This window comes from Suillus paluster, assembly GCF_016628075.1.
Source record: "Suillus paluster strain FC165 chromosome Unknown EDB91scaffold_63, whole genome shotgun sequence".
NCBI classification, from domain to species: Eukaryota; Fungi; Basidiomycota; class Agaricomycetes; order Boletales; family Suillaceae; genus Suillus; species Suillus paluster.
In genome coordinates this window covers 65829-93028 of record NW_024537623.1, presented here as the reverse complement: position 1 = coordinate 93028, position 27200 = coordinate 65829, and the positions used below count along the sequence as shown (strand labels likewise).

At 45.6% G+C, this 27200-nt stretch overlaps 10 protein-coding genes across 10 annotated transcripts; 4 read left to right on the top strand and 6 right to left on the bottom strand.

Annotated features, from left to right (window-relative positions):
- Positions 1 to 5710: 5710 nt before the first annotated feature.
- On the bottom strand, positions 5711 to 5975 carry EDB91DRAFT_1058707 (uncharacterized protein; the record flags this gene model as incomplete). Its single annotated transcript, XM_041314180.1, has 2 exons — positions 5711 to 5794; positions 5844 to 5975. Coding segments are annotated over 2 exons (216 nt in total), but the record flags the coding sequence as incomplete, so codon positions are not given.
- A 3256-nt stretch (positions 5976 to 9231) lies between these two features.
- EDB91DRAFT_1035604 (uncharacterized protein) lies at positions 9232 to 9742 on the top strand (the record flags this gene model as incomplete). Its single annotated transcript, XM_041312801.1, has 3 exons — positions 9232 to 9337; positions 9383 to 9564; positions 9653 to 9742. Coding segments are annotated over 3 exons (378 nt in total), but the record flags the coding sequence as incomplete, so codon positions are not given.
- Positions 9743 to 10688: 946 nt separating this feature from the next.
- Positions 10689 to 11763, top strand: EDB91DRAFT_1238927 (uncharacterized protein; the record flags this gene model as incomplete). Its single annotated transcript, XM_041321784.1, has 6 exons — positions 10689 to 10714; positions 10749 to 10753; positions 10797 to 11156; positions 11196 to 11327; positions 11556 to 11573; positions 11636 to 11763. 6 exons carry the CDS (start codon positions 10689 to 10691, stop codon positions 11761 to 11763), a joined length of 669 nt encoding a protein of 222 aa, XP_041173522.1.
- A 1663-nt stretch (positions 11764 to 13426) lies between these two features.
- EDB91DRAFT_1238926 (MFS general substrate transporter) lies at positions 13427 to 16044 on the bottom strand (the record flags this gene model as incomplete). The annotated part of the gene is made up of 19 exons (XM_041321783.1): positions 13427 to 13620; positions 13677 to 13810; positions 13861 to 14053; positions 14105 to 14163; positions 14278 to 14302; positions 14359 to 14401; positions 14459 to 14535; positions 14590 to 14661; positions 14716 to 14764; positions 14816 to 14895; positions 14947 to 14979; positions 15034 to 15074; positions 15124 to 15198; positions 15333 to 15352; positions 15401 to 15419; positions 15471 to 15507; positions 15631 to 15649; positions 15702 to 15778; positions 15828 to 16044. 19 exons carry the CDS (start codon positions 16042 to 16044, stop codon positions 13427 to 13429), a joined length of 1464 nt encoding a protein of 487 aa, XP_041173521.1.
- Positions 16045 to 17740: 1696 nt separating this feature from the next.
- EDB91DRAFT_1305728 (uncharacterized protein) lies at positions 17741 to 18713 on the top strand (the record flags this gene model as incomplete). Its single annotated transcript, XM_041325040.1, has 5 exons — positions 17741 to 17810; positions 17865 to 17947; positions 17983 to 18025; positions 18094 to 18189; positions 18239 to 18713. 5 exons carry the CDS (start codon positions 17741 to 17743, stop codon positions 18379 to 18381), a joined length of 435 nt encoding a protein of 144 aa, XP_041173520.1. The 3' UTR covers positions 18382 to 18713.
- A 532-nt stretch (positions 18714 to 19245) lies between these two features.
- On the bottom strand, positions 19246 to 19990 carry EDB91DRAFT_1085031 (uncharacterized protein; the record flags this gene model as incomplete). The annotated part of the gene is made up of 4 exons (XM_041315837.1): positions 19246 to 19455; positions 19502 to 19581; positions 19703 to 19732; positions 19870 to 19990. The coding sequence occupies 4 exons, from the start codon at positions 19988 to 19990 to the stop codon at positions 19246 to 19248; spliced, it is 441 nt and encodes a 146-aa protein (XP_041173519.1).
- A 1466-nt stretch (positions 19991 to 21456) lies between these two features.
- Positions 21457 to 21933, bottom strand: EDB91DRAFT_1349337 (uncharacterized protein; the record flags this gene model as incomplete). The annotated part of the gene is made up of 2 exons (XM_041326013.1): positions 21457 to 21697; positions 21731 to 21933. 2 exons carry the CDS (start codon positions 21931 to 21933, stop codon positions 21457 to 21459), a joined length of 444 nt encoding a protein of 147 aa, XP_041173518.1.
- A 179-nt stretch (positions 21934 to 22112) lies between these two features.
- On the bottom strand, positions 22113 to 23212 carry EDB91DRAFT_1252118 (uncharacterized protein; the record flags this gene model as incomplete). The annotated part of the gene is made up of 6 exons (XM_041323466.1): positions 22113 to 22437; positions 22500 to 22558; positions 22611 to 22726; positions 22775 to 22788; positions 22844 to 22967; positions 23017 to 23212. The coding sequence occupies 6 exons, from the start codon at positions 23210 to 23212 to the stop codon at positions 22113 to 22115; spliced, it is 834 nt and encodes a 277-aa protein (XP_041173517.1).
- Positions 23213 to 23285: 73 nt separating this feature from the next.
- Positions 23286 to 25009, bottom strand: EDB91DRAFT_1252117 (kinase-like domain-containing protein; the record flags this gene model as incomplete). Its single annotated transcript, XM_041323465.1, has 9 exons — positions 23286 to 23606; positions 23665 to 23910; positions 23961 to 24185; positions 24235 to 24272; positions 24320 to 24350; positions 24410 to 24589; positions 24651 to 24707; positions 24770 to 24896; positions 24945 to 25009. The coding sequence occupies 9 exons, from the start codon at positions 25007 to 25009 to the stop codon at positions 23286 to 23288; spliced, it is 1290 nt and encodes a 429-aa protein (XP_041173516.1).
- Positions 25010 to 25470: 461 nt separating this feature from the next.
- On the top strand, positions 25471 to 26520 carry EDB91DRAFT_720603 (uncharacterized protein). Its single transcript, XM_041328195.1, has 5 exons — positions 25471 to 25858; positions 25915 to 26032; positions 26087 to 26233; positions 26295 to 26426; positions 26476 to 26520. The coding sequence occupies exons 1-4, from the start codon at positions 25747 to 25749 to the stop codon at positions 26356 to 26358; spliced, it is 441 nt and encodes a 146-aa protein (XP_041173515.1). The 5' UTR covers positions 25471 to 25746; the 3' UTR covers positions 26359 to 26426; positions 26476 to 26520.
- Positions 26521 to 27200: the final 680 nt, after the last annotated feature.

The window sequence follows — 27200 nt, the reverse complement described above, 5'->3', positions numbered from 1 at the left end:
CTCCTCCGTCCTGTCCATGTCCTTCCATCCTCGCTGGTGAGTACTAGCTACATTCCCCATGTCACTAACATGTTCCTATCTCATTTCCCATGTGTTACGGTACTTATACGGATCCTTCCGCTACTCGGGACCAATTCCTTATCTCACAGCCTCACCTGGTTGTAGCATATCGCATTTCGGAACCCCTTCCTATATAGGTAGCAATAGATGGGATCTTAGTTTTTTACCTTCTGATAGACTCGACTCCACTTCCACTTACAGAGTACTTCCCAGTACTCCACTCACTGTTTAAAATATCTTCCTGAATCTATTCCTGATCACATTGCATCATTCCCGCCCCCGTGAGTTCCGCTCGAAACGCCCGACATCGGATCCAATGACTTGGAGCAAGTACCAGACACAAGCCTGGTCCGACTTTGCCCAATCATCCTCCTGCAGGCTCATAGTTTCTTTTCCCTCCATTTGTTCCCCATTAGTTCTGTTTGTTCCCCATTTGTCCTGTTTGCTCCGCGTTAGTTCCGTTAGTTCCCTGTAGTTCCGCTCATCGGGAACCCTCCGCATCTTTGTGTTCCCAGTCCTAGTAAGGACCGGAACCCTTTGGGTCGCTAGACAGAGTCTAGTCTTTGTTTCCTCACACTTATTTGAGGACTCGCTACCCAGTAGCAATCCCCTTGGGATGAGTATAAGCCTCGCACCCTTGTTAGACTTCTGATTCACACAGAGTCTATTTTCCTCACCCACACCGATAAAACCAGCCGAAGCAGCTGCCCTAATTGACTCAGGCACTGCTGGAACATTCATTGACTGGAAATACGTATGAAAGAACAATTTCACAACTCACAATCTCTCTTCACAAATCGAAGTCCAGAATGTGGATGGCACGAAGAATAAGGCAGGAACTATTACCAAAGCCTGTAATCTATTCTTCTCAGCCGGAGGACGAACCATGTTCGCTACCTTCCTTATCACCTCTCTTGGAGGTGAAGACATCATCCTTGGACTTCCTTGGCTCAAGAACGAAAATCCTACAATAGATTGGACTAAAAGCGAAATCTCACTAGAAGAAGACCCAATCATGATTCAAACCCTTATCGCTGACAGAAACAAACACTGCTTCAATGCAACCCAGAATAGAGGAAGTCTTAGATGAAGAAGCGAATATATCCTCGGAAGAAATTCCTGAGGAACAACCAGATCTCTTACCCGAAGAAGAAGAAGACTCGGAAGAAATAATAGAAGAACTACAAGACGATGAAGTTCTTATCGCTTATGTCAAAGGAGAAGAATTCGTGGGAATTTACGAGAAAATCAACTTTGACTCACCACTCACCCAAGAACACATTCCTCCCACTTTTTCTTTTGTATCCCGAACGAACAGAATCTCTAAAATCTACCCATTATCCGCACCTGAAGAAAAGGCGATGAACGAATTCGTAGATGAACATCTGGCAAAAGGAACTATAGTACCGTCTCAATCTCCTCAAGCATCTCCTTTCTTCTTCATAGGAAAGAAAGACGGATCTCTCCACCCATGCCAAGACTATAGAAGACTCAACAACGCAACCGTAAAAGATGCATATCCTCTTCCCCGAATTCCTGACCTCATTGACAAGTTAAAGGGTGCAACAATCTTCACAAAGATGGATGTTCGCACAGGATACAATAACAGTCAGAATTCATGGTCCAGATAGATGGAAAGCAGCATTCAAAATGTCGCGTGGACTCTTCGAACCCACAGTCATGTTTTTCGGTCTATGCAATGCCCCTGCAACATTCCAAGCAATGATGAACGACATTTTCTCCGACATGATTGACGAAGGTTGGATGGTCATTTATATGGATGATATCTTGATCTTCTCTAAAGACCTCAAATCCCATCATCAACAAACAATGCGAGTATTACAACTGACTTCGTGATCACCAGCTTTCTCTTAAACCTGAAAAATGTGTCTTTGACACTACCAAAGTCGAATACCTTGGTCTTCTCATTCGACCTGGACAAATCTGTATGGACAAGGTCAAACTAGACGGCGTAGTCAAATGGGAACAACCAACAACTGTCAAACATGTTCAATCATTCCTTGGATTCACCAACTTCTACAGATATTTTATTGCTGATTACTCTACTATCGCATGACCGCTCATTGATCTCACAAAAAAGGATTCCATTTTTGATTGGTCGGAAGCCTGTGACACAGTGTTCAAGGATTTGAAAAGCCGATTCCTCTCCGCCCCTGTACTTTCTATCCCTGATAAAGATACTCCATTTGCAATCACCATGGATGCATCCCTCTATGCCACTGGCGGAGTACTCCTTCAAAAGGACTCCAACGGTGATTGGCATCCCTGCTCCTATCTCTCCCAAACTTTCTCTCCTGCAGAACAAAACTATCAGATCTTCAACTGAGAACTGCTAGCCATCATACGAGCTTTGGAAGCTTGGCGTCATTACCTTGAAGGTTCCCCATTCCCAGTTCTTGTCATGACTGACCACAAGAATTTGACCTATTTCCGCCAAGCCCAACAACTCAATTGTTGCCAAGCTCATTGGCTCTTGTTCTTATCCCGCTTCGACCTACAACTTCAGCATGTACCCGGCAAAGATCTTTCTGTTCCTGATTCTCTCTCCCTGCAGACCCGATCACATTCCAACTGATGCTACGGACAATTCCGATGTCACTGTCCTACCTGATGCACTCTTCATTCAACTCATTGACAGCTCCATGCAGAACAAACTCCGCATCTCATCTTCGGTTGATCCAGTCGTTCAGCAGACCCTTGATGCACTTTCGAATCCCACCCTTCCCCTCCCTATGAAAACCACACTCTCTGATTGGACCTTCTCTGATGCCATTCTCACCTTCAAAGGTCGCAACTACGTTCCCCCTGGTCCTTTGCATAAAGACCTTATCTCCCTTCATCATGACTCTCCCACTGCCGGCCATCCTGGTCGTTTTAAAACCCAGGAACTCCTCTCTCGTGACTATTGGTGGCCCGGCCTTCCAACTTTCATTCGCAAATACATTGAAGGCTGCGCTGTGTGTCAACAGAATAAAGTCAACACTCACCCGACGGCACCGCCACTTTGTCCTATTCCTGCCCCCACTTCATCCCGCCCTTTTGCTCAATGCTCCGTTGATCTCATTGTTGACTTACCACCATCCAATGGCTTTGACTCTATCATGGTCATGGTAGACCATGGGCTTACGAAGGGGGTGGTGCTCACACCTTGCAACAAGACGATCGATGCAGAAGGAGTCGCCGACGTATTCTTCAAACATGTCTACACACGATTCGGCCTCTATGACAAAATCATCTCTGATAGAGGACCCCAGTTCGCAGCAAAGTTCGCACAAGAGCTAGGGAGACTTCTAGGATATAAAATCGCCCTCTCCACCGCCTTCCACCCTCAAACCGATGGAGAAACAGAATGAGTAAACCAAGAACTAGAAGTGTATCTTCGCATCTTCTGTGCAAACGATCAAACATCTTGGTCAGAAAAGCTTCCTATGGCAGAATTCATACACAACTCCCGACATCATTCTGCATGCAACACTTCTCCATTCTATCTCATGATGGGATACCATCCCCAAGCATTACCATTGGCTACCGAGAAATCGGATCTCCCAGCTGTCGAAGCAAGAATATCAGAACTCCAGAAGGCTCGAGAAGAAGCCTTATTGTCACATGAACTCGCCAGACAAACCATGAGGCAAAGAATCACTCAATTGTTCACACCCTTCCAGAAAGGCAACAAGGTTTGGCTAGAAGCAAAGAACCTTCATCTCAATTACCCCAATAAGAAATTAGCACCCAAGAGAGAAGGACCTTTCACTATCTCGGAAGTCCTCGGACCAGTCACATACTGCCTAAAACTCCCGATCCAATGGTGTGTCCACCTGGTATTTCATGCAGCACTTCTCACTCCTTATCGCAAAAATGAAGAACACGGTCCTAATTTCCCATCGCCACCTCCTGACCTAATTGACGGAGAAGAAGAACATGAGGTAGAAGCCATCCTCGGACATAAAGGAACTCTCTCACGACAACACTTCCTTGTCAAATGGAAAGGTTACCCATTGGCCAATAATGAATGGTTGTCGGAGTCTGATTTAGCCAACTCCGCTGAAATCTTGAACAGATATAAGCAGGCACATCGACTCATTCCTCTTTCAACTCGAACCATCATCACTAAACCATTCAGACCATGCCCTCTACCAGTGGACGTAACTACATCTCCTCCAGTGACAAGGATATAAACCTCGTTATCACGCACAACAGTGCTCCAAACGTTCCCATTCCAAACCTCAGATTTCCCGTCTTCTCCCCCCAGTCCTCATTATATGACTATTAGTCAACGAAACTCACCCAAGGTGCAACCTCACGAATCCTCCTTTCCTTATTCACCTTCATCTCCCCCATTACCTTTCCACGAACATGTTGATCAGACGTTCATCGATACTCCCAGCCAGCCCCACTACGATTAGAAATCGTGAGCGTATTGCAGCTCCTTGGAGAGTAGCAACTGACCCCTACTTGTCCGATCTTGAAGATCGTAGACTTCGTCGTAGGATTATGCTGTCGTCCAAACTCTTCAAAAACCCCATAAAAGATGCCATTGACACTGAGCCCACGCTCAATGCCCTTTATGAACTCTACCGTCTCAGAGATCGCCTCGAGAATACTCTGGAAAGGCACAATGCTGAGTACAAAGAAGACGAACTCTTCTCCCTCGACTATAGCATCTGAGACATCAAGGAGAAACTCCAACAACTGACGTTGATCGTCATGGAGGAAAGAGGTTTCTTTGAGGCCCTAGACGGGCTAGGAGGGACGGAGGACGATCGACACTGTGGTTTGCAGTGAAAGTCTGGGACTTTCCACGTAAGAAGGGGGTGATGTTACGGCTGTGCTTATCTTGCTTCTTTTTCCCTTGATCCATGCTTACTACACATGTCTCTTATCATGCTATATTTAGTTCGGTATTACTCAGATGCCTCATTGCTTACGCATGTGCTTACTGATACATACCTATTATTACAGTCACACCCTGTACCCTGTATACTATATAAACCCTAGCTAGGTGACGCTGATTCTTCAGCTTAACCTATGCTGGTTTTCCTCTGAACACTCTGACTTGATTTTAAGTTACCTCTTCAGTATTTAGTCTTTACTTGACTTGGACGTTCTTTAGACTTCTGTCTAGAATGTATCATAAGACCGACTGTCTTATTTGTTGATTGTTTGCCTGCATTACACTTGGCATAACAATGGGGGTAGAATGAGAGTTGAAGAGCAGCCACCTGGTAAGTTTGATGGCATTATCATGTTGTCCCTGCTCACAAGGTTCAGGAGAGTGTCCTGATCTTGATTATGATCTTTATCACTTTTGCAACCATAGACAAGAGTGGGTTCCTTTCCCGCCAGGGTATACATTTGATGCAGAGGGTAGCCACAAAAATGAAGACCCTTTTAGGTAGAAGTACGTTGGAACTATCTAGGCAATGTAACCAGAAGCACAGAAATACCCTTCTGCTTTGTCAAGTGTAATGTTTTGGTATGCTTGTACAATAGCTGTTAAGGACTTATTGAGAAAATGACGGTGTAAGTAAGACTTGATAGAAGAAAATGCCTGCTTGATGGGGTTGTAGTTGGGTGAGTATGGAGGTAGAAACACGAGTTTACACATAGCCTCATCCTCTACAACATGTCAGACCTCTTTGCTGTGGTGGATACAGCAATTGTCCAACACAAGGACACTATGAGAACCAGGGTAGGGGTTGGTCAAAGGCAGCTACTCATAAACCAATCAGTGAGATCCACAACATCATTATGAGGCATACCACATGTTCTTGTAAGAACTGCATAAATCTCTTGCTCGTCATGGGCCCTTTGATGATATCATAGGCAATGATGCCATTGAGTGTGAGGATGGGCAAGATCGAGTATTGTTTGCCTCGCACAAAACACTTCCTCTAGATACACCTGGCATGAATTAGCCAAGACCAATACTGATCTGTAAATGAAACAAACCTTGTTCCAATCTTTGAATATCCAAATTTACGAATCAACTGAATGTCCTTTCATCTTTCACAGCTTCATCACCAAACATCAACATCTCAGGATCTGGGGCTATCTCTGCAATATGGTTCATGAATATTGCATGTTGTTCCTCATCTTGCTCAAGAGCATGAGCTGAGATACTCTTGTGGCTGTAATGTAGCTTGTGCAGGGTGTGAAAAAGTGTATGAACAGATACAAAAACACCACAGCATGCCTGTAACTTGTGCTGTAGCTCATTGAGGTACATAGTGGGATTTCACAAAGGACAGCAGTGAGAAAGGCAATATTATCTATACTGAGGTTGTGATGTCAGCTGCAAAGCCCATTGTTTGCATTTTGAGATGAGGTGTTAGTCAGCTTGATAGTTTTAGGGAACTGCACAGGTAAACCCATGGGTACCAGGGTACTGCACATAAATAACATTTCAATTAGCTACAAAACAAATAGTTTTTTTAAAATACTACAAATCTCTACAAACGAGAACATGCACGGACGAGCACAAACATCATGTGTCAATGTTGAAAGTCACTGTTACAAACGTGAACACACATGAATCAGCAAGAATGTAAAATATATGTGAACAAATGAAATACATACCTTTAAGTTGCACAAATGCGCACAGCAAACATCAACATATGTGAACATAACATCTGGCAGGTGCAAACCAGTGCATGCAAACATAAATGAGTGGCACCAAGTGCATACAAGTGAAAACAAGTGGTGGCAGTTGCAGGTAAGGGCAGGCAAGCAGAAAAAAATGAGTAGTGGAAGGTGCAGACAAGGGCAGGCAACAAATGCAGCACCAAGCGAAAATGCACAGGGGCAGGTACAGACAAGTGCAGAAATGCAGAAACAAGTGGCGCCAAGTGCATACAGGCAAAAATGAGCAGTGGTATGTGCAAACAAGCAGGGACAACCAAAGATGAGTGGCAGTGGGCACAAACAAGCAGGGACATGCAAGCAAAAGCTAGTGGCAGCAAGTACAAACAAGCGGAAGTGTAGGCAAGCCCAGACAAATGCAGATGAGTCCAAATGAGTGCAGGCAAGCCCAGGTGAATGCAGATGAGTCAAGGAGAGTGAAAATGAGTGTAGGCAAGTCCAGACAAATGAAGGCAAGCCAATATGAGTTAAGACAAGTGCAGGCGAGTCCAAATGAGTGCAGGTAAGCCCAGACAAATGCAGACAATGCAGACAAGTGCGAGAAATTAAAAACAAGTAGCACAAAGATATAGATCAAAACATACCTGTATTAGTATAGTGTCACTAGCACTGAGCCTGCTTCTCCATCAACTTGCCCAGACCCCATGCCAGTACATACAAACCTTGAACTTGAGATAGATTTGAATGAGTGAGTAACAACTTCCAGCTTCCTGGGATAACAGCTATTACCAAATGTGGTAATGGTCACCCAACCCATACCCCAATGATACCCATACCTGTGACCCGCACAGATTACCCATACCCATGCAGTTCCCTAGATAGTTTTGTATACAAGTGTCTTCTTGATACTGAGTAAATGGCAAATGCTTGTGACAGAATGCCCACATTGGTGCAAAACAGGTATGCGAGCTTTTAGATCTAGTGAGACTGTGTGTGGTGGCATGCTGGAGTGTTTTGAATGAGCATGCAATTGTAAGCCAAACACTTATGGGGTCCTACCTCAGGCGTTTCTGAGATGCAAATTCAACTTTTGCACTTCTGCATAATTTTGCAATCAGCTGTAACCCCACACATCACATCACATCTTCGCATTTTTCAGCCACACAGTGTGGGGATTACCCCACAACACCAAAAACATCGCCCAATATAGTATACCCCACAATTATAATTATTTCCACACCCTCCCCACCTCATTGCAGCTTCACCACCACACTACAATAGGTCCCCCTTCATATCTAAGTAGTAGTTTGGTATATATGTGTATAATATAATATAATAGACCACTTTTTTATTTATTTGTGTGCCTACTCCTCCTCCAGGGCCCTTTCAAAATTGCCTAGGTACAGAACACTTTCGCATTTTTCCCCTTTGATAGGGAATTGTCCCAGGGCATTCAGATCATGTTTAGAAGTATATGTGAAGAGATTCCCATCCTTATTTGACCCCCTGAAGTGTCCTACATCAATAGATATAGCATATATATAGGAAAACACAAAATATGTTCCCATATATTTATTTCTAAGTAGATGTACTTGCAAAATTCATCCCCAGCATCTATTAACCAATATGAACAATGTATCAAGAGTCCAGGACCATAGGACAAGATCCTGTGATGCAGTATACCTACCCTCTGCTGGTGGTTCACCCCCTGTGAAAGTTTTTCCTGTAGGATCGGACCTTCAGGATGGTAGGTAGTCTATTCTTATGCATATTTATAGTATATCTATCACCTAGCTACAATAGGAAACCTATAGGGTCCTTCAACAGGAACAAAAATATGTAAAATCACAATTTTGATGTTTTGCAATATATCACTCTTGCACAAATGGTCTAACCTGCTCATATATCATCAGTTATACATATATATATGCTTTGTATACTAAATATCAGTTTAAAATGGGCCGGAATTTTGAGCTAGTGTGTATACTTGCTATTTCTACTGATAAGGGGCCCATACCTTTAAAACATCGACATTTAATAATCAGATACCTGGAGTACTGTCGAAGAGGCTTTGGATGCTGATGATGATGATTTCATTGGCTTGGAGTCCAGCTCTCAGTCTTCTTCGTCAGGCTCAGACAGTGACATCTGCAAGATCTCCAATACAGAGGTGAGTTATTTCTTATTGCCCACTGCTATTACTGACTAGTATTCTGCAGCTTACAGAAGTACTACCTATGAAGACTGTTGCACCTCATGGTGATAACACTAATCCTAATGCACACCATCTTCACAAGAAACATAGCATGAAATCTAAGCTGGAAGCCTACTGCTGGACATCCTTTGGCCTGCTGACACACCTCAACTATCAAAGCGAGCTCATGTTGAGGAAGTCAAAGATGATGACACCATGCATTTGCAGCCATCATCAAGTCAAATACCTGTTGTTACAAAACATTCAAAGGTATCAGTTTCAGAATCCAAACTATTCATGTCGATTCTAACTGTAATTTTCAGCCATGTGGACCAACAAATCCCATCTACCTCTTTTATGAAGAGGCATTGAAGAATGCCCATGGTGTCAAGGGCAACATAGGTGACAAACATTACAAGTGTTACCATGGTCAGTGCAAAATTCTGACCATTACAAAGGCAATGCGAAGTAGCCTCAATGGTTAGTTTATTTTATTTTAGCTTTCTGGCAGCTTCTCATGAACAGCAGGTCTTATTGGTCACATCAAAATGCACTTCCTAGCCATGTATCAACTATATCTATATCTCAAAAATCATGATGAGCCACCCACAGAGGATGAGGTAGCAATTGCATCTGGTCAAAAGATTCTTGACTCAACTCTGGCAGTTGAGTATCTACTTAAGCTTCGAAAAGCTTTGAGCAGTATTGTGGATGCTTTCAGCCACCACAATCAAAGAGCTTTGGTAAGTCTATTCCTTCATTATTTATCTACTCAATCTGATATGTTAGACTCAGGAAGCTGAATGGGATCAGGACACATTTGAGCGGCTTCTGGCTGAGTGGATGGTCACATGCAATCAGCCATTTGAAGAAGTCGACAGGCTTGAGTTCCACCACCTCCTCAAGTACACTCACTTGCAACCATCACTCCACATCCCTCACCATCAATCTATGAAGCGGAATGTGATGAAGATGGGGGAAGACACTGTCGAGGATGTGAAAAAGATGATTGTTGAATTGGATTGTAAGGTCAGCATTTCACTGGATGGGTGGACATTCAGCAATATGTATGGATTCTTGGCCATAGTGATGCACTACATCACAAATGGGTGGCAACTCAGTGAGTCCCTCATCTGCACTGTCATTTTAGGGTATAACTGATCATCACACAGAAGAACTTCTAATCAACTTTCATGAGCTCATTGGTGAGCATTCAGGTGACAACATGGCCTAGGCAGTATTTGAAACTCTGGAGCTCTTTGGGCTTAAGGGTTGGGTGCTTGCAATAATGGCCGACAATGCTTCAAACAATGACACCATGTGTAAGGCACTACAAGAATTGTGTCAGAAGGAAGGTGTCACATTTAATGCATGCTGGGCTCGACTGCAGTGCATGCCTCATACAACCCATCTTTCAGCTTTAGCGGTACAATTTTCATATTCATATTTGTGTTCATACATCTGACATGTTTTGGTCAAGTTATTGGAAGGCATTGGCACCATCAAGGCTAACAGTTCAACGAAGAATCATGATGCATACCAGGACTGTGTGACTGCTCCACTTAGTCGAGAGTATGACAATGATGTTGCTGGATAGGAAGATCAACCAGAAGAAGTACCAGGCAACACTCTTAATGAAGTCCTCTCCACAGTTTCAAAGGTGAGTTTGAGTTAATCACCAGATCATCAATTAAACTCACAATTACTTCCTTTCCAGTTGCAGAAGATAGTCCATGCAGTTCATTCCAGTCCTCAATGTCGCCGGGCATGGCTCCAAGAGGTCAAAATATCAATGCAGTCACAGGATTACACACTACCACAGACAGCTTTAATGCTGATCCTCAATGTCAAGACAAGGTGGTCTTCAACTCATCAAATACTTCATATGTAGGTTTAGTTTCATATTTAACTTTCTTAACTTATATCCCTCTTCAAAAAGGTTGCACACTTGATTACTGCAAAGTCATTGATGAGTTTGTTGCAAAGACATGGGACCTTTGCCAGTACAAGTTGACCCCAAAGGACTGGAGTGCAATCCAGCTAGTCTCTGATTGGCTGAAGGCTTTCTGTTCAGCAACAACACAAATGTCAACAACAAAGTGTTCAATGCTATCGTCCACTCAGGCCATTTTCTGTGGATTGCAAGAGTCTCTGCAAAAGTCTCTGCACAAGTTGCCCAACAATACACTGCCTCATCTCAAAGACTCACTCATCAAAGCACATCAGAAACTGAGTGATTATTATACCAAGTTTGATGAATCACCATTTTACATATGGTCCTCTCATAAGAATTCTTTTTGTATCTACTGGTAACTGCAGTCTACTAATTCATTGACAGTCCTTGACCCCCAAATTTCATATGAAGGTCTTTTGACTGACTGCGGTGATGACCAAACACTATGTGGCCACTTGGACAATGCAAAGGTCCAATTGCACTGGTATTATCAAGACAACTACCTTTCATTGCAAGGTTCAAGTTCCCCTGCCATCACTCCTCAACCTGCAGCAGCAGAAACCTCATCTGGATCACCACAGAAAGTTAATTTTACAGCTCAATACAAGAAGCGCCTAACAATCTCAAGAGACAAGCTTGAGGAGTACTATAGGCTGCCCATGGAGGACTTCAACACCTGTGACCCCATCCAATGGTGGGCAGGATGCTGCTCACAATTTCCAAACCTTTTGTGCCTGGCTTGAGACATTCTTGCTATTCCTGGTGAGTTCATTCCACTCAAAATCATTGTCTATAGGTACACTAATCCTCCACATGTTGTGCAGGCTCAGCTGTTGCTGTTGAACACATTTTTTCTGGTGGCCATGATACTATCTCTCTTCAGCATGCTAGTCTCCAACCTAACACTATCAGGACATTGATGTTGCTTAAGCAGTGTCTGCCTCGCTCATAATGTTATCACCATAATTGATTAATTCATAATCATATTATGTTGTACTACATGGTTAGTACTACTGTAATTCAACATTTTTTTTATCTCCCATATGACCATATAGGCCAGTCATATGACCATACAATGACCTGTACCGTACCATCCAACATTTTGAATGTTTTGTATGACAAAAGACACATCACACAGGATACACTGGTACTGCAGAGGAGGGGATGCATCATGCATGCATCAGGATGCAGTACTGCAGGGGAGGGGAGAGTGCTACAATTGTAGCAAAAATGCATCACAGGTGTGCTACAGTTACAGCAAATAATGCCTTACAACGACATGAACCTGTGCATAACTTGATATCTCACTGGGCTCGTTGCATACAGCCACTTGTCACAACAGCAACGTCTGAGTCATGGGGGAAAATGTGCTTGAAGAGTGAGCCCACTCCAATAACTGATATATGTCATCTCATGGATAATGTCCGCAGTAATCATACCATTCGCGACTTCACGTCTCAAATCAAGCTCAGCTCAAATCCGATCCAGCCTAGGTGGCGTGTAGTTCCTTTAGCAAAGTTTATACCATCAGCAAAGGCAAAGGCAAAACAGTGGAGGTTCGTGACCGTCTGTCTGAGTGACCCGAGCTAGTCGATTGTGCATCTAATATCTACAAAGTTGCAGTGAAGGTATTCGTGGTTGATCATAAAAAATCTGAGCGGAAAGACAATAGCGTAAGTCTTCTACTTAATTGTGATGTGCATACTCAAATGACACGTCACTCCACACCTTCAATGGTCTATATAATGCATCGTAGGCTATGCGTCGGGAATTCGCCGTGTGGCTCAAGCTCAGTAGGTCGACTTATATCGTGCCGCTACTTGGTGTCGCAAAAGTCGATTCTCCGTTATCGGCTCTCGTTTCGGAATGGATGTCTTCCGGGGCATCGAAAGAATACACGGAGAAACGAGCCACGAAGATAAATCGACAGAGATGTAATATTGTGGGCACTGTGGACCATATTTTTGAGCTCACTATAACTATTCTGTCGCTTCAGCGTGGGCTTCCATTTCTAACAAGACCAAACATCTTCTCCCCATGCGGCCAAGCCATATACTTTTCATCGACGCACGCAGGATGCCACAGAAGAAATGCACGCTGAATATCATATGGAACCGACGCCAGAACTGCCCAGCAAAGATACAGATACCAAGATACCTTGTGATGCAACGGATGAGAAACAGACGCTGTCTTTCGCCGGTATGATCCAGCGAACGCTTGCGCAGCTCCAGCCTCAAGGCATCATACCCAACATGCCCAACATACCCCAGCTTCCTCTTCCACATCTACTCGAGATGCCAGCCGTCCTCTGGGGCGCCCCCGCAGATCCCGATGGCACTTCCTATCTTCGTCCCGATAAAGTCTCTCAATGTCTGGAACTGCCAAGTCACCCTTGCTTAAGTCCCACAGCCGTCATTTGATGTCGGGTAGTAGTGGTATTACTGTCAGTATCTACCATTCTCAATGGTCTTTATTCGCAGGACTAACTACATGATACCTCGAGGATACCTCATGTTCAGTTGGCGTAGGCTTGGTTCTAAGAAGACAATAAATATGATTGGTAAAACACGTCGCATCCTCGATACCAAGTCACGAGGTTATACTGTTGTTATTACTTACAACGTGTATCTGAAATCAGGCGCACGATCTCCCAACTCCCGTAATTCCTCGTCCGAATATTGCACTTTCTCTCCCCGTTCCATCACTAGGCGCTCTGCAGCATCGCGCTGTGCGTTGATCCTCTTGTAACGGAAGACGATAATTGGTAAAACTACGAGTCCAATCCCGACTAACATCAGTTCCAGTGCGTCTGAAACACAGCAGGTCAGCAGGCGCGAGTAGCAACGAAGTCGGAGTGAGACTTACGCCCGAGAATAAACCGAGGCGAGTCTTGCGATCGATAAATGTTGGATGCGATCGCACCACTGAAGTTTTCGATGCCGATTTGGAGGGCCATGCCGACACCTCTCTTGTACTGGCCGGAGAGATTGTTCCCGAGCCTCCATTACCATGTGTTAGCTTGGTCATAACGCGACTGACAATGTCGTACCAGGAAATTACACCTGGAATCGCTGCATAGCTACCAATCACAATAAAGAAAGTCCCAAAGTACTTGACAGCATCGGGTGCGGTGGAAATATTTATTGAAAAGCCGATGAGACACATTACAAGGCCAGCAAGAATGAAGGGGGATCGCATCTTCAACTTGTCCGAGTAATATGCGACAACGAGCAATGTGATAGCTAAATACAACGGGTTAACGCGTTAGATTGTGTATAGGTAAGAAAACTGACTTGCGGCGACATATGGCGGTACAGTGAGCAACTGGCTGATCGGTGTGCTGTATCCGAAGCTGAATGTGATTGAGCACATGTATGACAATCAGCTTGGGGTGACAGACCTCTGGATGATAGTTCTGGCACCAACATCTTCAATACCATCTTCAAAGATCTAGCAACTGACTTACGGGAGAAACAGAGTTATACCGTACACTAAGGGTGCGTCAAATTAGCGTTTGAGATCTCCAAGCTGTAAAAGTGTCACTTACGAGGTCCAACGATTGAGAAGGAAATGAGGATATGAAGCCAGACCTAATCAGTTAATTGAGGCGCATTGCACGATGACACTCGTAATAATGCGTATATTACCTGCCAGTCCCGGAATGCGGCCCAGATGTGCCTTACCGCAAACCTCTCTTCCTCGCCCACTGACGAATTGTCGTATTCTTAAAAGAAACCTAAATCACATCCGCACGCTCAGGATCTGCCACTGGACTTACTCTTCTTCCAGACAACAAAAGCACGTTCTTCCGGGGTCAAGAACTCAGCTGTGTCCGGAAAGTCTACCAACACTGAGTGATCATATACGTCAGCCCTCTGTGTGATTGAATACCTGGTGCACTCACCAAACAGAGCAATGGCGGCTACGACTATCGTTGCAAGGCCTTCAAGCAACTGCATGCAAAATTTGAGCATAACTTCGGTCTTGATCATAAACGAACTCACAAAGATCCAAGACCATCCTTCGAGTCCCGAAATACCATTCATGTGGCCAATCGCAAAGGCGAGTAAACCGGAGAAGGCACCTAAGATTTCTTTCGCTATTAAAATCCCATGGACATAGTGAGACAACACACCTGCAATTGTTGCAGCGCCAAAAAACAAGCCGACTGTCCGAACGCTTCAACATGTCAAAACGGACAAGTAGATGTGAGATAACTTGCTTCGATATTGTAGCATGTGTCTCGGATACCACAAAGTAAGACTGCAGATACATCACAGAATTTTGCACGTAATTCTTGAATTATACGCACTAATAAACCACACCAGGGAAGAAACCTGCCTCAGCAAAGCCAAGACAGGCTCGCACTCCAACAAGTTGAGGGTATCTGACATGCAAGGTCAACATCAAGTGAAAAATATGGCGAGAATTTGCGTAATCTTACGTCTTCACTAAACTCATGAGCGTCCTGGCGATAGATTCCTCAGAATTTTCAGACTATGTCATGACTGATTGACGCACATGACTATCCCCCAAATGAACTATCGTATGTCAAACGAATTCAGCACACATGATACTATAAGACCTACACTGATTGCTGGAAGCCATCTACAAAATGAATTATTCACGCAGCATTCAAAGGTTGACATAACCACTCGCCTGGATGGTCTGACTACTTTGAGAACAAGGCTAAAGACTACAATCAGAGCGTAGACAACCAACAACTCGGGCCCCATACGAACTTAGCGGGGCATTCAAATAGGCCGTATGGCTTCATGGTCTTTCAGAATACACCGACAATTCGTCAGCACAACGACACTTACTATGAAGAACATCGTCTGCGTCCAGCCGTAAAATGACAATTCGGTGAACAACACACATATTACATACCAGTGCTATGTTAAATCTGTTTCCTGTGAGGTCAAGCTGAGTGACGAGCCCGTCCAACTTCGCATTACCGATGTTACCTGTTTGAAAGTAAGGAACGCATTATATATACCTACGACAACCACGCACCTCTGTCAAGAAAAGACAGCAGGTACATCAAACTGAGGATAGGTATCAACCGTAAGTCAATCTTTCTCCACAGTTTCCTCTCCTGTTCTGGCGTCAGCGTTGGCACATTTTTGAGACTCAGATCTAAGTCCTCCAGCCGCTCCTCATCATGCTGCTTGTGTTCGGAGTGGATAGAATTCGGGTGATCAGCGGGAACAGTGTTCGCAACGTACGTCATGGCGAGAGAGCAGGAAGGAAAAGGGGCAGAAATCAGTAGCTGGGTCCGAGATGACCATGGACCTACTTAAGTACCCAGGCGAACATCCCCCGACAGATTAGATCAGATCAGGTTGTTTGGTCGCAAATTCCATTTCCGAAGGTTTCCATCAGGCCTTTCATCTACGCCATCCTCCATCGCGTCTGCAAATGAATTGAAGTACGCCTGTGTCGGTCCTCCCTTATCGATTCGACCTTTCGTCAGATCAGTAGGACCAGTACATAGTTGGAATTCATTTCCACAGTTTCCGAGTAGCTTCCTATCAGCCAACAGGATCCCTGAGGGTGAGTGGTTCAGGAAGCTTCATATAGCGGCGATCACGCCTCGTGGAGTTAATGGCGCACTGTAGACGTCAATGAACACTACTGACACGCGCGACGACAGAAAACATGGGCGGTCATACAGGCTGACCCTGTGATACGCATGAATTCTCTCTGTGTAAGGAAGTGCTGGAAGCGCCGAAGGTGTAACTTTGATTTTGAAGTACACAAGGAAGAAGCAGAGTGCCGGACATTGAACAAATTGAGTAGTAGAGTGTGTAGCTGTAAAGCCTGAGGTATGTCACGGTACTAGGTAATACATATTGGCTTTAAATTTTAATACGAACAAACAACGCTTGCAACTATTACTCGACCATATTTAATATTTGCTGGTCTACTCAGAGTTTCTGTTTTGACTCATAAGTTGGGATGAACGACACGAAATTATTGCTCGTGGTTTAACTCATAGAGTGCTGGCGACCTCGAGCCTGACGGATCTGGCGCACACCGCCTTTGTGTCTGGATGTCAAGGCGGTACTTGACTCATCTCCAGACGATTGGATTGGCGCCAAACCTAAGATGCCCCAGCCATTCTCCATGCAGGACACGGTGCGGTCTGCTTGGTGTAACGATCAGGGACGTTATGTGAAGTCTTCGGGTTGCTTCACATAACACAAGGACAGGACTCACGTTCGGGCGTCTGTGTCGTGAAAACGACAGGGTATGATAGCACCATGGACGAAGATACCATAATTTACAGTAAGTGCGATACCTGTTACAGTCACGCTCAAGTATTTATTTTATTCCTTCACTAAATCACTCAGTTTGAGACGCTTAATGGCAGTGTAGCCCAGCACTGCAAACCACACGTAAAGAGGGTGCAGGGCGTATCGTTTTTCTATATATTACCACAAATCATAAGGCCTAATAAGCCCATATCGAGACTAATACAGTCAGCAAGAGTGCGAACTTTGTATTAAGTGATCAGGTGGAACAGGACGGTTCGACGTGTTAGTACATACCAGACATTGATATTAGAACGTTGAACGTTGACTAGCGGCACTACCCGAAATTCCTTCATTCCAATGAACATGAAGATGGGATTCAGTCTCGAAGTACTGTTTATGTGACAACGAGGTATGTCAAAGGTGTGTTAAATCGTATCTAAGATGCCCCAGTATGGCCATAATGTGCTGACCCTCTACACCATGACCTCTCTTATGGCAGCTTCTTCCAAACCAATACAGTAATATAGCGGCGTTTGCGTTTGTCTCGCACGACACTCCACTGCGGCACTTTTTCATCAAAAATTTTGGTGGATCGTATACGTTATCGCGAACATCATTCAAAATGAAATGCAGCGGAGATGTGCTGCAACAAGGAATGGGCTTCACATGATGAACCCGCTGGAGGCATTTCTCATTAATCGCCTCGGTCTTGTCTTTTTTCTCCTGAAGTCTGTGCTACGTGGGTCATTCGCGATTATCGTTGATTGGTTTTCTTGAACAATTAATGTTACAGACTGGATGTTTGGGCTGTCATTCTTCTTCCTGTTTTCCTCCTCAAAGGTCGCGAATCGCGATTGGGGATCTCCGTGCAATCATGTATGTAAACCAGGGTTTCATTTATTGTCTGACAGTCGCTACAATATCCTCGCACACTAGTGCAGATCTCCAACTTATGTATAGCACTGTTGATATTTGCATGTGTCTTCACTTCCGCCTCACTGCGCCGACTCCGCGGCCCTCAGCCGGCCGCATACGGACGCTCGCCAACCTTGTGGACGAGTGGTTGCCTATGATGTGGTGGGGTCACAAGGAGGATGGGACCCCGTATTGCCATGCTAGTACGGCATTTTCATATTCACGAGGATGCTGTATTGACGTTCTCAAAAGGGACGAGCAATCATCCGCTGCCGGGTGTGAAGATGGACTGCGTTTATGCTGGTTCCGATGCCGTGTCCCATCCAGCCATCCCAGGAGAAGTGCCCGCCGTTGAAACGATTCTTGATTTATATCATCGAGTCGAGTCGGGCTGACAATACATTTAGTGACGGTGCGCACGGCCAACCACGCCATCGAATGAGATATCTTCGTGCTGTCTGCCGTGCAGGTAGCTCAATATGTCGTCATATCATAGTGGGCTGCAGAGCGCAGCACGCTTTTCAGCTTTTATGCTTGACTATACTTTTGACTGATCTACTCGGTCGATAGTCTAGATCTTCAAAAAAAAAATGGATACCATATATACCATCCTCGCATCTCCATTTTTACATGATATCCGTATTTCTCTAGCTGTACAAGTTACATTAGTGCAAGATGTATGACTAGTACTATTTCGAGTCTGATTCTGAGACATGCTGCTACCGACAAGACAGGTTATGGCTGTACATCTCGTACCTTGGTGTCCGAATCCGCCAACAAGCTTCATTTCATTTTCATTCCATGCTTGATACAACCGCTATGTTTCGCCACAACCAAATTTTCTTCCTTCCTCCCACTTCCTTCTCTAGAGCTTCAAGGCTCGACATTGCACCTGCAGACCTCTCGGACTTCGACACCCTACTAATTGCTTTGCCTCAGTTGGCGGAAGCTGCCAGGAGAAAAACCTCGCCTCGACGAACAATGCCAAGGCGACGAAGAATAAGTTTTTCGATTGCTTTTTATCGGCTCTTGGTGGCTACTCACACACTCACAGCTACTTAAAATGAGAAGAGAAACGCTGAGAATTTTATGCTAGGTCTAGGAGTTCTTGTTTTGACTCATAACTTAGGAGAAAGATCACGAAAGCATTGCTCGTGCTTTAATTTACAAACAGAATATATGCGACTCGTGATTTCTTCCAATGCCGAAGGGGTTTGATTTCTACGAGCCTAAGATCCCCTGGCGGTTCTCCATCCACCCTAATTTCGCCTGTGCCACATCCCCACGCCATCGACCGCAAGCACGTTCATCCCATCCCACACTTTGAAGCTTTTCACAGTTCCTTTCGTGATCCGCAGATCCCACAACCGCGCAATGCCATCATAGCTACCAGTTACCACCTGCTGCTTCCCACTTTCAGATGTGACGATGCATGATAAACTCGGAGTTGCGGGGTGCATACATGATACCTGTGGATGATTAGAGGGAAGAAACACAATGGTCGAACATGGTCACAGTGCGGTATGTGGATGCAGTGAGGATGATGTCATCGTCAGAGGTTTCAGCGAGATCGAGCACTGGCGCTTGTGGACATTCTGGTGGGGTGAAGTACCCAGCTTAGGTCACTCAATGCAAAGACAGTACCCACAATAGTGTTTGTACACCTACTACTGTAGACATCCCAGGTTCGTACGGTCGAGTGGCTGTATGACTTACCTTGTGCGGGTTCCCCAGTAGCAAATAGCGCTGTTGACGCACGTATGGTGTGCGATTTTAGCACTGCTATTGGCGCATTCTACCCCATATTCGCGGGGGAAGTCTTACGCTGCTCTTTCAGTCACTGCCACGATCTAGATTGGCTTGGTGGTCCTGAAGTGTCTCACGACAAGGTGAGGAGGTGAGCCAGTAGATAGGGAGGATAGTGTAGATGCAGGGAAGCAACAGTAAATGCACTGAAGCATTCTGAACTGAGAGATATGCGCGTAAGACACGCAGTGAGGTCATTTGACCAACTTGCTAGAATACGAGACTCAGCGTCTGATGACGGGGATGACACGACATAGACTGGAAGTCCTGGGTGGGCGGAGACGTTGAGAACGGTACTTTGGGAATAATATTGATGGAAGGGACGTATGTGGCCGTCATATAATGCTCATGGACAAGGAAGTCGAATGGAACAGGTTTTGGAGGCGGAGTGCTTTGTTGATGAGCTGGGAGAGCGGATAGCTATTCCAGTGCAAGGAGATCGTGGATTTTTGGGAGGGGAGTAAGAAGGGGGAGTGCATAGGGTGTTCAGATCGTGAATACGACAGAGTGTGAGGGCGCTGTACGAAGATGTCGAGTGACATTACTGGTACTTGTCGTGTTATAACGCTTGGTCGATACCAAGAAATTCACGTAAACCCGGACCTGCCCAGGAATTAGAGAGTGTGTTTGGTCTTGTTAGGAATGGAAGTTATTACTAAATAGAAAACTACAACCGCCCACTGTAGCATTCAATGTTTTCGAATCTGTAGTACCTCACTGGGCCCACATGTAGGGGACCGGCGGAAGTGAAAGCTTGTCACAATTTGACTGGGAATTACTCACGGAGCCATCAAAGGATTTTTCTCCGTCAATAACGCAACGTTGAACGTTAACGCTGAACATAGGCAATACTGCTCTGAGGCAGAAAGTCCACACTCGAAACCGTCGTCCAGACGAAAGAGACATTCAAACACTTAGAAACATCCTTCGTACATGGCACCGATCAGATATCCAAGACTAAACTCCACCAATCGCTGCCCCATCAATTAATATTAACGCCTTCGATCAGATCTTCTCGGTTCCCCGACTCCTTCTTGGCTCCCCCCAATCCTGCATTTTCCTTCCTTCCTCAAAACCACTTTCAATCAACCCCAACCACCTTTCTCCGCAGATCACAGAAAACTCATCTTTCCCGCAGTCGACACGCTCGTAACCCTACTTCCCCCAGCGCAGATTAATATTCCCAACATCCCATATCTCCACACCGATCGTTGAGCGGATCCACGCATGTCGTGTCTCAACGGACACTACCATTAACGCCCATCCCGCCTCTAAATTTCAAGACCTCTCTCGAGGGCCCGCAGACTGATTGTATAAGGACACTGTACAGACCCGTATATATCATTATGTTGGTTGACGATGTTTGTAAGATCGTTACCGAGCATGCCTTCTCCTCGAGGAGGTTGGGAAATGGGGAGATAAAGAAGTACTTTGCGTGGGAGTTCAGACTCAACACTTATTCATTCCCCATAGCCGCCGATTCGCATTACTTGATTCGACCTGCATAAGCGTAATTGCGTCTGCCAAGGTCGATGCGCCAACTTGCAGAACTTTCTATGTAGTACGACGCGGTATGACTACTCGATGTAGGATTGCTGTTAGGTGGTGCATGTACGCGTCTATCGAAGCGGTGTGTTTCTACTTGCCTGCTCCTTGAAAGATGCTTAGATGCCCTTTCCAGCTTTTATATCAGCCATATACCTAGCATAAACCTCCTGCCCCTTCTTAGCAAGTTCCACGACCTTATCTACCCTATCCACCGACACGCAAATTACAACCTCTTCGTCTGTAACGATTTCATCCTCTTGTGTCACAACATCAGAGGCGAACACATCTGGACCTTCACCCACATCTTTGGGACGAATGTTGAGGGTAACATCGACAGCGGACAGGTACGATAGGGGACTGCCCAGCCGTCAAATGTCCACAAGCAAACACCGGAAAATTTGCTGCGCGATGTTCAGCGAGGTCTCTCGTCCAGAAATGACAATGCCAACTGCTCCCCTAGCTTCTGCGCCTGCAGTCATTAGACCACCCCAACTGCATACTTTGCTTCTGCGCGATGGGTGAGCGAGAGGGTCCGGAGATAGGACGGGAAGGAGAACAAACTGAATGATGACGATAGACGCATGTATGCGCATCGTGCGTCGAGTATATTAATTTGTATTTAAGGACTCAAGTCAGAGAATTTAAACTTGTAAATGTTTGACTCGAGATAGTAAGCGTGTGCATATACATTGTGAAGCATAAGTGTTAGTGCATAGTACCAAGCTACAGAAACTGCAATCACTGAGAACTACCATGAAGGCCCAGGCACCATTCACCACTCTTCGTCTAGTTGCAACCCCATCATGTGTGACCCAATCTTCGTCCTCATGTCCTGAACTTCTTCAGCCTTGATAGAGTGGCTTTCAATCAATCTAACAATCTCCTCCAGCACCTCGTCTTCTCCACTATGGATCAGAGGCACATGTGATTGAAACGCTGAGTGAACCCTGCCTTTTCCAGCCACTTCGTAGGCTTTCACAGCAATTTTGATGACACGACGAGAGATGAACCCTGTCGACGCCAGCAGGAACACAATGTGCATGATACATGTTAAATGCACAGTGTGCGTTATCATCATCTGCCACAAGGTAATGTCTCTAGATCAGTTTATAGGCTATTCTGAGCATGTTTCAAATGGCGAAAACACACATTCACTCACGTCTCGACAATGTCCAGATCTGTGAGAATCAAATTTTTACACCTGTCATCGGCCAAGTGCTGTGCAAAAACATGTCAGCAGCCTGGGATATTTACCCAGCATGTATCTTACACCGTGAGGGTCATTCAAGTTCCAAATGTTAATGATGTCTTTGTAGATCACAGAAAGACAGTGCCACTTGGTGAACCTCCAGGAGTTCGCGGACATTCTCCAATATCCTAAATATCCTAAAAATTCAAAGTCAAAAAGGCGTTGAAGACTGTGACAAGACTAACTTTTCTTGCCGACACTGAAAAGCAAGCGTGAAATGAGTAGTTTACATAAACGAAGGTGATCGTGCATACGTGATTGATGCCTTAATTTTAAGACCAGCATCTACTCTTTGGGCGACTAATGCAGCTTCTGGAGCGACGGTTGCGATTGTAAGATCAATTAGTTGTCTCACAGTGCTCTCATACCCATCCTTCACTACCAAGGTATGTCAGCATCGAAACCTAGAGAAGTGAATGCTCCTCACCGGAAACAAATGCGTGCGGGAAGTCGCTTCCAGCTACAGCCTTAAGTGGCTGGATGCACAGCTTAATCAAAGTGTCACGTTTAAGCAACTCGAATGCAGCTTCATTATATTCTTTCGATTCCACAGCTTCGAGTGTGTCAACAAGAATGTCATACTTAGTGAAGACAGTGATGACCGGAATTACAGTTTGGAACATGAGTTACGAGAGGCGAGATATGAACAATGCGTACTATTGTCCAGGATTGCCTTCCTCGATTTTAGATATTCCTCTACTCCGCTCTCAAGAGACCGGCCATCGGCATGAGGAATCGAGAGACAGAGCCTTCAAACAGTGTCAGCATGGCAGTGGTTGCAGCAGCAGCTAGAGCATCACACCAGATGGCATGTATTTCGTCTTTCAGTGAGGGCATCTCGGGTCTGTGGGCAACGAACTCTTTTTCAGCAGCAAAACTGCTGCTGTCACCGGCTTCGAATGCCTCACTATTGTGGATGACAACGCGCCCATTTGGTGATACAAAGAACACTCTTTTGGTATTTACTTCATCTATTTTGAATGCCTGGTGGACTAGTGACGATTTTCCAACACCGGTCTACAAAGCGGGTGCCTAATAGTAAGGACATTTGCTTGAATACAATGGACAGACAGACCTTCCCAATGACCAGTACTCGGAACCTTGAGCGAATCTGTAGAATATTGCAGTGAGTCGACTGCAGTTGTCCGATGACTTCCGCTGCCTCTGGGCGATCCTTTGCGTCCCAAGACCAGCAGCTTTGAATCAAGTCCCAATCATCATCAAGGATGTTATCGGGACGCGCATGTATGGCTCTCTTCGACAAAGCGATCCAGATTTGGGGCGGTTTCTTCTCCTTCCATGGCATATCCCCCGAGATGATCTGAAAGGGAAAAGCTTAGGATACAGCTGTACAAAACACAGAGATCGCACAAAGAACATGATACCACCAAATGAATAGACATCACTCTTAAAAGTAGGCCTTCCACCACGATGATCACTGTCCTCGATTCCGATGACCTCAGGTGCACGCCATCGAGAATCCAAGTCGCGGTTCACGCTCAATGTGGACAACTGCAACTCCACGTCCCCTGCGACTGTTGCGAGACCGAAATCTATGAGACGTGCATTTCCCGAATCATCTATGAGCACATTCCCCTAAGACTTACAAATGAGTGTAACATTCCAGAGAGACGACCGTGCATACTGGATGAAGGTCTCCGTGAATGACATTCTGCGAGTGAACTGGATAGGAATCAACAAAAATGGCGAAGTGATAGAGATCTACGAACGATATTTGAGGCCTTTAGCGACGCCCATGGCCTGGTATCATACAATCGATGAACGGCTGGTGAGTGTACTGTTGTAAACGAGGGACTCACCAATTCAACTTTAGCGGAAAGGGCAATTGTACCTTGCTTGAGGTACATATCTAACGTCCCAGACGACATCCATTGAGACACAAGAGCCGGAAATGGAGAGTCGACGTTTGCGATGCCAAGTAGCGGCACGATAGTCGCGTGTTTCAGTCTAAACCACACCACGAGTTCTCGATGTATTGCCTACATTGAACATTGAGCAAGGTGTGATTTGAGTTGGCACCAGTCCAATTAGAAAACTGACGTTTCCAATTTTCTCTATAGTTCTCTGATCATCAATCTTGAACACCTTCACTGCGACCTGATGGTCCGATGGATATTAGATAGATGATTCATGAACTCAGGTTAGTCACATCTACAGACCTCCTTTTTGCTTTTATTGGACTTGCCAATAACACACCGATGAACCACGCCAAAGGAACCAGTTGCACATGGAGATCCGCGTTTCAACATCTTAGAAATTTGAGACGTAAAATCAATAGGAGTATCGCTGCAAAATATGATGAAAGGTCAATGCACATTATGGGAGAAGACTCACTCTTTGGGCGCGGACCCTGTCATGGGAAGGGACCCTTTGCGGGAGGCGGGTTTCAGGAAGGACATCAGTGGGCTGGTGGGTTCTTGGTGGGCCGTTATTTCGATTACGGTGCTTTTTCATTGCTTTATATACATTGATTTATATCCTCATGTTGTCCTCATGTGCCGGACTTCTTTTCGGCGGATTACCGTATCAGAAAAAAACGCGGCGTCTTATGAGGCCTTGAACCTAACAAGGCCATACTACTAACCTCGTAGACTGTGCAAAGCTCGCAGAAACGCTCTGGTTGAGAAGAATGGTACGAGGCTTGCACGAACAAGATTGGAATGCGAGGACTTCCATGCTCGACGTGCGAGGTTCGCCCTGATAGCTAGCCCTATAGAAAAAGGAAGATAGTCGCTCCTTCCAATAAGGGCTTGCGAGGCTACTTGGAGCTCCAGGAACATCCACCGAAGGTGACACGAGGTGGACAAGGCCATCATCCAGGCCGCTGTCGTAGAACTACTATAGTGGACTAGAACATAAATCTGTTCGAATTTGTGCGATCACCCGGTGGGCGTGTGCGACGTACCACGCGGCCATAAGTACTCTGAGCGTTGCGCAGCGCACGCGTGTTTCTCCAAGTCTCGAACATGTCAGACCTAGAAGATGAACGTTTGAACGTTTGGACGAAGTTTATTGGTTGATTACGTTACTTACTCATCTCTGGGCCTCAAGTTCCCGATTCCATATGCAACCCGTTACCTTCCTTGATACTTCTTAGTCGATTCGTCTGCTCATCCTCGCTCTCGACGCATTGTCAATGCCTTACTTCCCCTCACCCTCGGCGTGCTCATCAGCACCTTCAAACCCCCGGCGCCGTTCCCTTTGGGCCCGCATTCAGTTCCAGCCTGTAGCCTTACCTCATATCCTATGTCCTCCTCTGCGCTGTACTTGTCAATTTTCGTTGATCCTGATTGCATGGGCACAGATAGCCTGCGGGATCCACTATGGACTATCTGCTCAATTACGAGATGGTTGAACATGTCGATGGGGAGAAGTAATAGTATGAGGCGGTTGGAGACATTGGAGAGGAGGGTTGTCCATGAGTGATACTTGTAATGATCACATTCTAAATACAAACACTGACCGTACTCCCACAGTTCTCTTAACCAACTGATCTTGCAAACGCTCGCCGTAGTAACCTCCGGCCTCCTGGTCGGTGTCTTGATCGTCGAGCCGTGCATAACGAGGGGCCAAAGCAATACCAGTGAATTTGTCTTTGTCCATCACTTATCATGTGCAGCTGCGTACTCCCTCTCTCGTGTACCCTTGATGTGGTAGAAAGCTGATGTTCTCTAACAACATTAGCTCTACTTCCTTCTCGAACCTCGGGGGCGTATACCGCGTCACCAATAAAAGCCTCGTCTGCTGAGCCTACCGAGGTAATCGATGCGTCGGACGCAAACGATCCGCTGGTCGAAAACAGCGAAATCGAATTCGGTGCGCAACTCTCTCTTCTCATTCCACAACTCACCCTAACCTCCCACAGAAAACGACTCCTCCTATGACCATCAAACCCCCGCGCTCCACAACATCTCTTTCAGAGTCCCGAATCCGGTGCAGGCGAAAGCACGATTCCATACCTTCTCCACCGATTCTACGACCTCCAACCAGGCGATTTACCGTATCCTAATCGACGGATAAGACATGCCAATGGGAACGCTCTCGACCCTGCGTTGCGCGATCGGAGTAGTCCCCAGCAGTAAGCCCATGGGGCTACATGTACAAGATTGTCTTTGCGACCTTCGAAGACAACCCTCTCTTCATCCCGCACAGAATATCGAGTTTCTTCTGCAGTGTCTTCTCCTCCCGATCTGTAAGTAACCTGAACCGTTGCATGACCGCGCTGACTAGCCCCCTCTGTTTCTACCACCAACACTGGCATAATCGCATTCTCCCGGATCAGGTTACGCACTGCTTCCCTCGATGCCCCGTACTCTGCATCCGCCTCCGTCAGCGTCGTTACGCATGCATGCCCCTGCACGACAATTCAGTATCTCTCTAATTCTGCATGGTTCCGCATCCACCATCCCTCCATGTCATTCTCCTAGGATCAGTCTTGAATACCTTCACTGCGACCTGATGGACATTAAATGGACGATTCTTAGGTTAATCAGATAAACCCCCATTGTAAACCACGCCAAAGGATCCAGATGCACATGGATATACAAGCTTCAACATCTCGGAATTTTGAGATATGAAGTCACTAGGAGT

What these genes read in the sequence shown, in the direction of transcription:
- EDB91DRAFT_720603 (XM_041328195.1), top strand. Translation starts at nt 25,747, where the DNA reads ATGCCTTACTTCCCCTCACCCTCGGCGTGCTCATCAGCACCTTCAAAC. An exon ending in GAGAGGAGGGTTGTCCATGA is followed by an intron (nt 26,033 to 26,086) that starts GTGATACTTGTA and finishes GTACTCCCACAG; the next exon opens with TTCTCTTAACCAACTGATCT. An exon ending in CACTTATCATGTGCAGCTGC is followed by an intron (nt 26,234 to 26,294) that starts GTACTCCCTCTC and finishes TAACAACATTAG; the next exon opens with CTCTACTTCCTTCTCGAACC.